The sequence below is a fragment of the Chenopodium album genome, chromosome 2 (assembly GCF_948465745.1).
Source record: "Chenopodium album chromosome 2, dcCheAlbu1.1, whole genome shotgun sequence".
Taxonomy (NCBI): domain Eukaryota; kingdom Viridiplantae; phylum Streptophyta; class Magnoliopsida; order Caryophyllales; family Amaranthaceae; genus Chenopodium; species Chenopodium album.
Genome location: NC_137835.1, coordinates 2,199,261 through 2,213,620, shown reverse-complemented (window position 1 = coordinate 2,213,620; position 14,360 = coordinate 2,199,261). Strand labels below are relative to the sequence as shown.

At 34.6% G+C, this 14,360-nt stretch overlaps 1 protein-coding gene across 2 annotated transcripts; it reads left to right on the top strand.

Moving 5' to 3' along the window:
• On the top strand, positions 1-13,786 carry LOC145592640 (aminodeoxychorismate synthase, chloroplastic-like). Of its 2 annotated transcripts, none has more exons than XM_081649150.1 (14): positions 1-137; positions 1,230-1,587; positions 2,323-2,454; positions 2,705-2,772; positions 5,663-5,727; positions 5,859-5,925; positions 7,927-8,208; positions 8,291-8,408; positions 8,642-8,913; positions 10,008-10,087; positions 10,422-10,509; positions 11,854-11,936; positions 12,038-12,655; positions 12,912-13,786. In XM_081649150.1, exons 2-14 carry the CDS (start codon positions 1,251-1,253, stop codon positions 13,435-13,437), a joined length of 2,736 nt encoding a protein of 911 aa, XP_081505276.1. In that variant the 5' UTR covers positions 1-137; positions 1,230-1,250; the 3' UTR covers positions 13,438-13,786. The 2 variants fall into 2 exon arrangements, with proteins under 2 accessions (XP_081505276.1, XP_081505283.1); XM_081649157.1 differs by lacking the exon at positions 1-137 and adding an exon at positions 1,789-1,916 and having other exon boundaries at positions 1,450-1,587; positions 12,912-13,785.
• The last annotated feature ends 574 nt before the right edge of the window (positions 13,787-14,360 follow it).

The window sequence follows — 14,360 nt, the reverse complement described above, 5'->3', positions numbered from 1 at the left end:
TTTCTTCCTCCTCCTCCACCGCCATCTCCGCCGCCTCCGCCGCCGCCGTCTTTCTCCTTCACAACCTTTAACATTCTACTTTCTCTCTCCTCCTCTATATCTCGCCGTTCTTTTGCTTTCGCCTAACTCTCTTTCCGGTACATTTCTTACTCATCTTTTTTTTACTCAGTTCAATGTTTTTGATTTGTTGTTGCGTGATTGATTTTTGCAGTTTTGTTTAATTTTTATTTCAATGATTGATTTTTTTTTTCGTCGGTTTGTCTGAATTACGTATGAAATTCTCTGTGAATTTTGATTTGTTTGTTGTGAAATCTGATTAACATTTTAGTTTCATTGATTGAATTTGAATTAACGAACTTGAAGCTCGATTTTTAATTTTTATTATTTTTTTTTTTAATGTGCTGACATTAATTCAGATGTTTTATGTTGATTACGTATGTATTGGTTGTTTTTTGATTAAAAAGATTATTAATGTTAGGTAGTAGTAAAAAATCTTGGTAAAAAATTGTGTTATTGATTTTTGAATAAAATTTGTTTGTTTGCTTGTTTTATAATTTATTTTCCAATTTGTCTGAATTTCTACATATTAAGTTCTCAGTAAAGTTGATTAATTCAAATTAACAATTTGGTGTTAATACTAACAGTCGATTTGAAATCGCAAAGTCGAACTTAAATCGAATACAAGTTCTATTTTTCTTAAAAAAATCAATTTGCTGATCGCTGATGTGCTTCCCATTAAATTAAAACATTAGATGTTGTTTGTTGATATTTAATTAAAGAAATGATCAGTTGTAAATAAATTTAGTCAAAATAAGTCATTGAATGATTAGGTAATTGATTGTTGTACTTAGTACAAAGTTACTTCATTAATTTGTTATAGCGGAATTAGTTTTTTTTAGGTGTGTTTGATATTTATTTAAGATTAAGTATTGTTTATTTGGAGAATTAGCTTTTCTTTATTTCTACGTATAATTTCTTAGTCAATTTCAATTATCAGAGAAAGAAATCTAATTTATAACTTGGTGTATTGTCCTATTGATGATTGGCAAACTCTGATTATTTTAAAAAATAACTCATTGTGCTGCTGGCTGATGTGCTTCCAATTAATTTTGATGTTGTTAGTTGATAAGTATGTATTGGTTGATTTTGAATTAAATAAATGATGATTAATGCTGTGATAAAACTTAGTAAAAAATAAGTCATTGATTGGTTTTTGGTGAATTGATCAGCTTATTTGGTAAAAAGGAGAAATGAGCTTTAGTTTGTGGTGTTCGTCATCTTTGGAGGCGAAAAATTCTCATCCAGAGGGTTTTCGTTCCAACAGAACAAAAGTTCCTTTGCATAAGGCATCTGTGTTGCCGGTTAAAAAGGACGAGTTTCATAATTGTAGTTATGATGCTCAGAGAGCTGTTGTAGCCTCGTCGAGCCATTTGGCTGCTGAAAAATTGCAGGAGGTGTCCAAGACTAAGAAGAAGTGGGGAGAGATGAATGCGAATCGGAATTTGGAGTGTGTTAGGACTTTGTTGATTGATAATTATGATAGCTACACGTACAACATTTATCAAGAGCTGTCTGTCATCAATAAGGGTATGGAATCATCATTGCCCTTTTCTCTATGACTTACATTGCATTTGATTATTGTAGGTATATTGATCTTTGAGCTTGTGTTGTCTCTAACATGTTGACGAAGATTTAAATATTTTCATGGTAAATTATCTTGTTGATTCTCTTCTAGGTCGATATATTAAAATCATGTGCTTTGTCATGAATGTAGTGTATACTTTGTAGGAAAGATGTATTTCAGGACATCTATTACTGTGTGGGAACATGAATTTCCCCTTGGATTTACAACTTCCAAATTTTATTCTCGTGGGATGGAGGAGCTCATTTATGGTGGCTTTGGGGCTTTGCAGTGGGTAAATCTTCGAGTTCTTAGAATGTGTGGTTTTATGTTTAAGCTGTTTGACAATGTAATACTTCACATGAGATACTATTGACTTCATCTTTAAAGATAATGCTAGAATTCCTTGATTGCTTTAAATGCTTAGTAACTTTTGTTAATGTATACATTGAAGATAGTTTTATCACTGTCTGCCACTTGTTCGCTCTTTGGTTGATCTGATGAATTAATATTCTTTTGAGTATTGATCATGCATTTATTGGGTTGTTGTTAATGTTAGCAAATGTTTTTCTCCCTTTATTCATCTGCATCCTTAGATTTACTTTAGATCTTAGAGGCTTAGAGATCAACTATGATTTAATATTCTCCACGTGGAGATGACTGTGCTGACAGCTTTCACTATGTGTTAATTGTTATATCAGTTCCTCCTGTTGTTGTGCGCAATGATGAATGGACATGGGAAGAAGCTTACTATTACTTATACGAGGAAAGAGCCTTTGATAATATCGTCATATCACCTGGCCCTGGTTCTCCCATGTGTGCTGCTGATATAGGTGAGAGTTGTGAGACTATTTTGCTCAACATGCTTTCAATAGAGGTGATGAAAGTCACTTTAATTTTTTAGTTCTTCATGTGTTTGAACTGTGCTTGTTTCCAAGATTATTGAGCCGATTTATACAATTTAGTAATGATATGTCTGCCCAAAATTGATTAATGCTGCAATCTTAAATAGCTGCCAGTTTGGCACTGGTAAACAAAAATACATTTTCAGTATCTGAATGTGATTTGCATTTCCATTTTCAGGGTTATGCCTTCGACTGCTGCTTGAATGTAGTGATATACCTATTTTGGGTGTTTGCCTTGGACATCAGGTAGAGTTTAGTGTATTAATTAACAAAAGAATTGCACATTTTGCCGCTTACTATTTGTAATTTGTCTCAATGCAACATATAAACTCTTTGGTCAGCACCTTAAATTGAAGGTAAAAAAACAAGATGTTATAATTGATAAGCTGCAGACTGACTTAGGTTTGATCTGGTCTAATTGCATCTCTTGATTTGTAAAAACATTGATTGCATACACTAATATGTAAGAAAAACATTTTTCCGGATTGGATTGAGTGTGTAGTGTTGTGAAATTTGATATTTGTATAACGAGGAGCAGATCAGATGTGTATAAGATCTTAGTTCTAGCAGACACTAAGGATTAAGCAATAACATCAGGATTTTTTTTTTTTTTACCTTGAATCTAGTTTGGGGATGGGATAAGCGTATAAGCTGGAAGTTGATTTATAATCAACTCTTATAAATTCTGTTTAGAAAGGAAAAGCAGTTATAACTACCTTGTAACTGTTTCTGTTATGTTTCCTTATTTTTTCTGTTAAGTTGCTTGGGGATTGAAGTTGAGTTGAATTATAAATTTGTAAGGGCATTCAGCGAACATAATATAATTCATTCCTCTCTCTCTCTGTCTACCCTTCTGTTGAGCCCTTATTTGGGAGAATTATTGCAGTAGAGCTTAGCTCATGCAACAGGTTGATACAATGAAGGCCAGCAAATGTGCTGGATTTGAAGAGATCAGAGAAAAGGAGATAACATTGAAAGGGAGGGAGGGAGAAACAGAGATGGTCCTTTACAGTTTGTTTGGATTGAAGGAAATGGAGGGAAAGGAAGGGAAGAGAAATTAAGGGATAGATAATCTCTCATTTGGATAACAAATGAGGAAGGGATAGAATTGGAGGGGAAAGAAATGGAGGGATCAAATTGCGACAAATTGATCTCTCCAACAAGGGAGAGATTTGGAATAAAAACTCTTCATTCTTCCCTCCCCTCCCCTCCTTTTCCTCCCTTCTGATCTATACAAACACACTGTTAATTTGTCCTGTACTCCTATTGGCATTTCCACACTTGGCAAGACAGTGCAAGAGAACACAAATATATAGGATTTACAGTTTGTTTGGATAAAGAAAGGGGATGGAAAAGAAGGGGAGGGAGGAGAAGAGGAGGGGAGGGAAAGGAAGGGGAGGGAAGAATGGTGAGTTTTCCTTCCAAATCTCTCCATTGTTGGAGGGATCAATTTCCTACAATTTAATCATTCCATTTTTCTCCCCTCCAATTCCCTCCCTTCCTCATTTGCTATCAAAATGAAAGATACTCCATCTCTCCATTTCTCTTCCCTTCCCTTCCTTTCCCTCCATTTCCTTAAATCCAAACACACCGTTAGTAACGTGTGCCAAGCTTTTGGGTAAAGTTGTCGGTCTTTTGTGGTTGTTGCTGGTAAGCATTGACTGGATAAAAGGAAAGTATGGAGGGAGAACTGGCCACTAGTAGGATCAAGAAAGCATTTGGAAGAAATAAATTCAGGAAGTTCCTGAGTTTCTTGCTATGCTGTTAAAAATTATCTTTAAGAGCAATCCGATGGTGCATGGTGCCCTATGTTTGCTTCAGTTTGTCACAACTACTACCTCCGTCCTTGAAAGTTCTTTATGCTTTCCATTTTTGTTATTTCCTGAAAGTTTTTTACATTTTTGCTGTATCTTATTTTTAGTAAATCCCACTTTATACCTATGCCCCTTATAATGTTTACACCTTCTCACCCATCACTCTTACTTTTACCACCTTTTTCTTACACCCATTGACCCACCTACCTTTTTAAATTCTCTCTCCCACTATATCCACCTTTTCTCACTCCCTCACACCATCAACACTCTCTCTCCAATTGCCTTAATTTGTGTGCAAATAGTAACAGTGAAGAACTTTTGAAAATAGAGGTAGTAGTAAATTTAGGAAAGCATATGGAAGAAAGAGTATATTTCAGGGAATTTTTTTTGGCTTTCCTCTTTTAGGTTTTAATTTCACCCCTTAGGCTGTTTGATGGTGTGTGTCCGTTGTTTGCTTATATCTTTTTGTGTGAGCCCTTTCTTATTTGAGATAAGTCCTGTATTTTCTAGTGGCTCCAATGGGGTTTGTTGGTTAAAAGGAATAGATAACATATATCATGATATGATTACTGGATTAGAAACGATGGCTGGAATGAGGAAAACTCATGAAATTGCTGTAAAATATTACCAACCATAAAGTCTAAACACTAATCTCCATTCCCCTTCCAAGAGTCCTCGTGTTTCCTTTATGTTCTTTATTGGTGTACACACCAAGATACCATGACACAGGTGAAGTTATGGCGTCTGCTATGCATCAGCTTATCTCTGACATCTCTGGCCGTTGGAACTTCACAGCTGACATAACTGCATTATTACTTGAATGTTGTTAACCACTAGTATATGTAAAATTCTGAGAACTACCTGTCATACACTCTTTTGTTTCTAGGTATACATGAAAATTTAAGGCATCTCTATACCTACAGAGGACAAGTTATGATTGTTATGCATGAAATTTAATCATTGAACCAAAATTTTGGTGGATTTAAAGAGGACCTAAAGAAGGTTTAGGAAATTATTTAAGTGAAAAAGGGGATTTTTGGTTCGTTAGTTTACTTGAAGTAGTTTTCTAAAATAGGCCGAATCAAGGAAGCCACCCTTTGAAGAGGCTTATCCAGGAAGACCATGTTCTGATAGTTTGGATGCTTTAGATAGTGGATCTATTCCTTATAAGTTATAAGTCCTAGCCCATAGAAAGGCTGAGTTTGATCTTAGCACTCTACATTAAGAGCAGATGGCTTTAAACCATTAATATGCATATGGCTAGTATATTTCTCATCCCAAGTGTCAAGCTCTCTGTTTTTAATTGCATTGTGCTCTGGCAGGCCTTAGGATACGTTCACGGTGCTCAGATTGTACATGCAGCTCAACCTATTCATGGACGCTTGAGGTACTTGCTATATCATCTGCTTGTGGTAATTTAGTAAAGATTATTTTTAAGCATAAAAAATGAACTCGAAGTCTTGTTATGAAATGTTTTCTTATATGTATTTTTTCTTCCATTGATTCTACCCTTTGCAGTGAGATTGAACATGATGGTAGTAGACAATTTGACAACATCCCTTCTGGGAGAAATTCTGGTTTCAAGGTTAGTTGATTGGAAGGGAAATGTTTACATTGTTCTGAATCTACTGACAAATTTTCGTTGTGAAATTTCCCCAATTTTTCTTAGCGATGAAATTGACAGCTAAATTTGTGCTTGTCATGAAGTTGGACAAAGATATGGGGAGATTTAATGGTTTATATGAATTAATGGCAAAGCTTATAAATGTATTTGTTGTGTGGGTGTGAGTGTGCGCATGCACAGGTGTGTTTGGGGGGGGGGGGGGGTCAAGCATGCACACACATAGCATCCTTCTTGGATTGCCAATCTGGTCAAGATTTCTCTCTTTTCAGTGCCTTCCTAAGTCAAGTTCTGAATCTGATCTTAAATATTTACATAAAGAGATTGCTACCAAGTTTGCGGAATTAAGTTGTAGCCAGATGAAGAGTATTAACAATAACTCTTTCTTTGTTTTTATTTTTTATTTATTTATTTTTTTTTTTTTCTGTGTGTAGTTTGTTATTCTGAGCAAATTATTATCCTGTCTTGTCAGGCTATGAAACAAACTATAGTCCAGATGTAAGATTTGGTCACTGGGATCTAACCTCCCCCACATACACTTGTATTATTAAAAATTTGAGACGATTGGTTTTAAAATTTTTGTGGATTTCAAATTGGATTTGAGAACTTGTTCCAGGGTTCGATTTTGGTTCAACCTACCTAAGAAAGTTTCTTATCATATAATAACATTTAGGGAATGAGAATTGTAGGGCCATTTAAAAAACTTGTATGTATGTTTTTTCCACTTATGATGTGAAATAATAAGCAAACAATAAACTCGCAATTAATTCTTCAAACTCAATGCTCCAAACTTGCTTGAATTTGTGAAATTGTGTGGGAAAATAAAAGAAAAGCAACAAGGGTATTAATACGATAAACTAACCACCAAGATTGATGTAATCAAGGGTCTCAATCTTGGCCTCTCATAAAACTTTGGCTAAATTGAATATAAATCACTAGATTTGTAAAAATCACCAAGATTATAGAGGAGAGAGAACATTCTCATCCAAAGTTAAAAAGAGGCATAAGTTTCTCTTCTCCTTATATATTTCCCATATGGTGTCTATAAAACCTACTATCTTAAGCTTAAAATTAACATAAAAATGTCCAAAAGTGCAAAATACAAAGACTTAAAAGTAACATGTGACCGCTTAATTGTTCGGGTGAACCGTAGGTAGGTTCAGGAGAACCTGTCTAAATTTTCTGTTGAACCATGTAGAGGTTTGAGCAAACCTTCCTGAAGCTCAACTTCTCATAGATCTGACAAAAAGTTTGAACGAACTCCAAAGTAGGTTTGGGGCTTTGGGCAAACTTAGCCTGAACAACCTAACTTCAAATGCTTGTAACCTATTCGTTCTTGCTCAAATTGGGCTTATGAGCTACTGACGTAACGCTCTTAGACTCTACTTTCATATCCAAAAATATTGCTGAAGTTCAGTAAATCCATTTTTGAACAAGTTATAGCCTTTCATTTTTCACCCTTATTTCTTTGTTTCCATGTCCAACCATCAACTGTAATTTCAAGACACAAGGATCATCATTATTCATTTAATCCACGTCACAAAATAGATTACTCATCCAATTAGTCATTTGGAGCCAAAAAAGCCACCATGACCACCAATCGAGTCATATCAATGTATTCCATAGGTTTCATGGATGCTACTGCATCATCTTAAGTTATTAATGAATTTTGGATTTTGTTAACTTGCATAGTAATCTAGTATATCTTACATGAAGACTGTGTTCTCATTTATTTGATGTTTAGTTTAAAAAAAAAAAATAAATAAAATAAAATAAAAATCTCCCTCTATTATTTCATACATATGTTTGACTTGGACAACCATGTAAAATGGTTTGAAACTAGAATAGTGTCAGTGATGGAACGTAGCAGAAAAATTACACTTGACTTGGCTGCTATAGCTTATCCAAGATGTGTTTCCACCTAAGATGTTGCTCATCATTGATCTCTTTGATGTGGTGCTGCAGGTTGTTCGTTATCATTCTCTTGTTATAGATGAGGACACATTACCTAGAGAACTTGTTCCCACAGCATGGACCTGTTCAAGTAACACACTTTCTTTCCTTGATACTTCTTACTTGATTCCTGATTCCTATACTAACAAGGGAATCCAGCAAATGAGCATAAAGTATTCACCTGCTTATCTTGGAAATGAAAGTTCTTTACCCTTTATTCATGGAGACTGTGTAGATAGTGAAAAAGTTCTCATGGGTATTAGGCATATCAGCAGACCTCATTATGGCTTGCAGGTGCTTAATATGCTAATATGCCTTTCATTTTTATAACTTGATAATGACTTTTTGCCTGATGAGAGCTTATATATACTTCCAGTTTCATCCTGAGAGTGTTGCAACCAATTATGGGAGGCAGATGTTTATGAATTTCAGAGACTTAACTGTGGATTATTGGCAAGGATTGGGGCAATCATCTTCTAATAGAAAGTTAAATGGTATAGTGGCTTTCCTGATATTATATGTAGCTCCCTTGGAACTTTTAAAACTTCCATTCCATCTTAGTGTCTAATGAGATACTATAGTGCTGTAATTGCTTGGTTGTTTAAATTTCATCAGCTACAATGACACTTGAGTGTTGAATTCTTGCACACATTTAGCCATTGCAAACTTCTGATTATGCAAAATTTATTTTATACTCTTTGTAACCTGAGCAGTAAAGTTTATTTAGCATGCATGCAGAAACCTCAGACAGTTCAGCCCCTCAAGTTATTGGCAAGGAGACCATTTATCAATAAGGAGAATCACATTAGCCATCCTAGTATCAGCAATCTTTTAAGTTTTTCGAGAAAGAGTTTGAGAGTTCAACACCTGAAATTGAGGTGGTATAAACTTGATTCTCTTGCTAACAAAGTTGGTGGTTCGAAAAATATATATTCCAAACTATTTGGAAATTGCAACGCTGAAGAAACCTTTTGGCTTGACAGTTCATCAATAGAAAAGGTATGTTGGATTATCTGATCCTATACTTGATCACTTTGTTGATATTATATGCAGTACTTGAGAAGAAATATGTTTTATCATTAGGTTAACAGAGGAGTTTGTTGAAAAAGAATTATAAATTTTAATAATATTTCATTGTAGTTTAAAGTAAACAACTTTTTTGTTCTGTCTTTTTAAGCATCCATGTCAGTTTGTGTGTGCTAGTATGATGCATATGCTGATAAATTAATTGGATTTGCTTTAGGTCTTACTCTTTGTTAATGCAAAATAATTCCTCCCATTATATAAAGCTTGTCAAGTTGCAGAAAATTAAATCAATACAATGTTTCAGCAATGGATGGCCTACTAGATTTCTAAATTATGGTTCCCTGCTCCATATAATAATGAATTTTGATTTAAAATTTGGATCCAATCCTAATCTCATGAAAACATCCATTAGTTCATTTAAAAATTATTAATTGAAAATATAGGACTAACACTAACAAGATTGATTTCATCATTTTTTGTCATTTAGCAACCCAAAATCAGAATGCTACATGATGGTGTTTGCAGATAAAATGTTCAAGAAACAAGGAATATACTCAAATGACAATGAGCAATTTGTCAGTGCACATTCTGAAATATCACACTATCAAAGTCTCCATGAAAATAAATATGTATTATAGATAATTTTTCAAAGGAAATATTTTTAGTGAAGATCCCCTTTTTGCTTTCCATTTTTTTTATCCACATTGTTAGATTGTGGCCCCCATTGGGGGTTCGGAGACAACACCCCTGAAACTGATGGTCTGACGGTTTTTTGTTTAGGCCTATTCGGTTTCTGTTTTGGGTGTACTGTTTAAGCTTCCTAGGTTTTAACACATTATTAGTGAACCATATTGTTGTTCTTTGTAAATCTTTCTTGCACCCCAAACATTTTACCGGCGCTTAAATTTTTTTTATACTTGCTCTCTGATAATGTTTTATCCTCCCTCCCCAGTTCACATCTCTTTATTTACATGACTTCGCTTACTGTTGAATTTCTGTTCATCGTTGTAGTGTATGGTGCTGGGTTTTTGTTTTTGTTTTTAAACATTTTGTTGCATCTATGTCAGGGAAGAGCTCGCTTTTCTTTTATGGGGACAAAAGGTGGATCTCTATGGAAGCAACTTACTTTCAAATTGTCAGATGAAAGGTCTAATCTATGTTTCTTATGTATCTTTTCATGATTATGTTATTTGTACCAAATCTTCTACTTGCCACCATTTGTAGCTTTGTGCTGAAATGAGTCTTGGCTTTGCTATTTGATAAACGTGGTCTATGAAATACTGTTTGAGTACTCTTTGCAATTTTGTTCAGTGACATGAAATTATATTTCTACTTGCCTTTCCTCTTCTGAGATCGCAGCTGATGCATTAAAAGTTTTAAATTGTCCATTATCAGATTAAAGCTTATTGTTTCTTCATTTCTTTTTCCTCTTACTTTCTTGGAGAATCTAAGGTATTCTTTTGTGGTAATTGTATGTTCAGAAATGGAGGTCATCTCTCAATTGCAAATGCTCATGGCAATGTTACAAACATGTATTTGGAAAATGGTTTTCTTGATTTCTTGGAGAAGGTATGTGTGCTAGTCTAGCTTATTGAACAGTCTTTATCTAACTACACAAGATTTCCGTTTGGATATTTAGATATGGAAAATAGGCACAACTGCTTCCAATTACTAGTTGCTGGATTAGTGGAGATAGAGTGATATATACTAAATGCGCATGGTAGAATCATGATATATTTTAGACTAGTAGTGATTCCTGGGGAAAGTGACTCCTTTGGTAGAAAATTCCACTACCAACACCTGCCTCACCACCTTACCCACTCCCCCCACAAAACATTTAAAGAAGAGAAAGAAACGTTTGTATATATTCAGCTGGGAGCAAGTAGACTATTTATTACTTATTGTGCTATTGTCATGAACTTTTTTCTCTTTAAAACACGTAAAAGCAACATAAAGGAGAATTCCCATTGTGATTTTATTTAATTTTTCTAGTTATAATGGTGATTAATATGCAGTATATATATCTAAATTATGGATCAGTATAGGTGAGTTGTTATTTGTAATTTGGACTATCTAGATCAGTATATTTGTTAGTATATTTCCAGTAGTTACGTAATGTAATTCATGAACTGTTGGTACATACATGTTTTTGCTTTCTCTAGGAGTGCCAGCAGGCAGCAGTTGGTGTTAGTTTCTGATCAGCAAATTATAATTTTATGGAGGAAAATGAAAAAGTTAAAGAAAATAGGAGTCTATCAACAGTTGGAGAATAGGAAGTTGAAGATAATATATACAGAACTTCTGTGGGTATATTACATACTTGATTTAGGTGGAAAACTTTTATAAGATAATATATACTAAATGAAAAAATGAGGATAATATGCCTGTGTGCATATAATAAAGATTTTGAGATGAAAACTGTGATACCAATGACTTCATTCTCTGAGATTTGATGGAAATGAAAAGATCTTAATAAAAAACAGTATTTGTCCTGTGTGTGGTTTTTTTTCCTCCTGAATTTATGCTGGAATATGTTCTACTTATTATTCTCTGGGTGTTTAGCTGTTGAGCTACTTTGCTTTAGAAATTAGAAGCTTACTGTAGCTTATATTTTCCAATGTTTGCAATTACATCAAAGAAGTGCGTAACTCATTAATGTATTAGATATTGGCTCCGGAGTCAGTTGACATTGGTATGTCACTGTGTCATATAAGGTTCACTCTATATTTGAACTTGTATATGGAGTACATAATTGTAACTTTTAAGTCCTTGTAGATTGTAATGGGACTGCCTCTTCTGCAATGTTTATTTTGATTGAATTTTGAATACACAATTAATATTTCCATTTCGTAGCAGTATTTAATCTTCTGTATCAGCTGTATATGATATATGGGTTTGGTTTCCAAACTACAGGATCTCTTATCAATTCATTGTGATGATGAAGATTATCAAGGGCTGCCTTTTGACTTTTGCGGTGGATATGTTGGTTACATTGGGTATGTTAGATTAGTCTTGAAAAATGAACGTTACGACATTCTAATCACATTTTGCCTCTATATCTGTTATTCAAGTATCCCAAACTGTTACCAATTTGCAGGTATAATCTTAAAGTTGAGTGTGGTTCTGCATCTAATTCACACAAATCTTCTGCTCCAGATGCCTGCCTTTTCTTTGTAGATAACTTTTTGGCAATAGATCATCACAATGGTGATGTTTATGCTGTGTCATTATGGGACAAAAGTTCAACTGAATCGTCATGGCTAGATGATATACAGCTGAAGCTTCTTAGCTTGGAATTTAGTGTTGCAGATATTAACAAGGAGCAACAAACGTGGCCTCCGATGTTCTCTCCGCTTAAAGCTGGCTTCACCTCCGAAAAATCGAGAGATCAGTACATACAAGATGTTGAGAAGTGCCTTAGGTACATCAAAGATGGCGAAAGTTATGAGTTGTGTCTCACAACTCAGCTGAGGAAAAATGTTGAAGAGGTAGATCCTCTAAATCTATACCTCAGACTCAGAGAACAGAATCCTGCACCGTATTCTGCATGGCTGAACTTCCCAAAAGAGAAATTATGCATCTGCTGTTCTTCTCCAGAAAGATTTCTGCAATTGGATAGAGATGGTATCCTGGAAGCGAAGCCAATTAAAGGTACCGTCGCTCGAGGTTCAACGCCAGAAAGTGATGAACAGCTTAAATTGCAGCTTCAGTACAGGTATATTTGAACCATTACTCTGATTATATGAAATTTAAAATTGGTTTCCCTTTTTACTGTATTTGTGAGTATGTAGTGCTTCCATACGCTTGTATATCTTTGCATTCCTTCAAAAACAATATATTCCTGTGCTTTAACAACTCTGTTGACCTAAATTAAAAAGGAACAATTTAGAAAAGACCCTGATCTTGAGCCAAAAAGTCTATACTGTTCTTCGTATTCCTCTGTTTATAACTCTTTTTCTAACCTATGACAGTGAGAAGGATCAGGCTGAAAATTTGATGATAGTTGATCTGCTCAGAAACGACCTTGGACAGGTTTGTGATCCTGGTTCTGTTCATGTGCCCCATCTCATGGATGTGGAGACTTATGCTACTGTTCATACAATGGTGAGTACAATTAGAGGGAAGAAACATGAAGATGCAAGTCCTATCAATTGTGTCAGATCTGCGTTTCCTGGTGGATCCATGACAGGTGCTCCGAAGTTGAGATCCATGGAGATTCTTGATTCTCTTGAGAGCTGTTCTAGAGGTATTTATTCTGGTTCTATTGGTTATTTCTCAGTTAATGGGACATTCGACTTAAACATTGTGATAAGGACAGTTGTTATCCATGAGGGTGAAGCTTCGATTGGTGCTGGAGGTGCAATCGTTGCTTTGTCAAAACCCGAGGATGAGTATGAAGAAATGATACTTAAAACTCGTGCCACCTCAAGGGCTGTCATAGCATCTGAAATAAACTCTATGTCTAGCGAAATAACCATCCATGAAACTGCAAGCTGACAGGAATTTATACTTATAGTTATACATCAGTGTTCTTTTATAGTGCCCCCTGTTAGAATGAGACCGACAATATAGAAAACATATACATAGGAATAGTTCAATAGGCAGAGTTTAGCAAATAGTAAAGCAACTGATTCTGCATCATTTGTTGGTGTTGTAATGTATCCGACTAATCTCCATATGCAAGACCTTTATAGAAAAAAGGATGTCTTAATTTATTCAATTGGCAGATAATCGTTTGCTGTGGTATTGTTTAGGATTACTCTTGAAAGGCCTGTGTCTCAAGATTAACTGTCGCGTCGCGAGTATCCAGTTGTTCTCCCCCTATCCAACCCTCAGTCTCAGTCCCATCAATGCCTAACTGCAGGGTCTTACAAAGTAAAAAAAAAAAACGTTTATGAGACTGAGGGTTGGATAGTTAGGCTTTATTTGTTTTGAAGGAAAACGTTATTTACGAACATGATTTTTTTCATTTGTATTGTATTCCTTTTAAATGGTGTAATGAAGAGTAGTTCTCCGAAAAGTAGAAAACAATATCCTGTCGAAAGAAAAAAAAAAATGTTATATTTTCCTCTCTACTCCGAAAATTTCTCCTCCCATCCATCTTTTTTCTTACAATTATGTGTTCCCTTGAAAAATGTTTTCCATTGTAATTCATTTTACGAAAAATATAGTCTGGAAAAAAAAACGGTGTCTTAGTTTAAACTAGCTTTTCAATGGTTGTTTCTCCTCTTTTCAGCTAACGTATCATTTATTGAGTTTTATATACAATTTCTTAGTAACTTCCAAGGTCTTTTAATATCTTTTAGTTTAGTGCCATCTTTTGATTTACTTAACTTTTTGACTAATTTTCAATTTAATATATGCTAACTATTTGATTTCATCAACCATTAATGTTAGCTCATTTTCAAGTACAATGTGGA

Excerpts from the sequence above, each read along its gene's own strand:
- LOC145592640 (XM_081649150.1), top strand. The coding sequence starts at position 1,251 with ATGAGCTTTAGTTTGTGGTGTTCGTCATCTTTGGAGGCGAAAAATTCT. Across the intron at positions 2,773-5,662 it reads GTGTTTGCCTTGGACATCAG|GCCTTAGGATACGTTCACGG; the intron begins GTAGAGTTTAGT and ends GTGCTCTGGCAG. Across the intron at positions 10,510-11,853 it reads TTCTTGATTTCTTGGAGAAG|GATCTCTTATCAATTCATTG; the intron begins GTATGTGTGCTA and ends TCCAAACTACAG.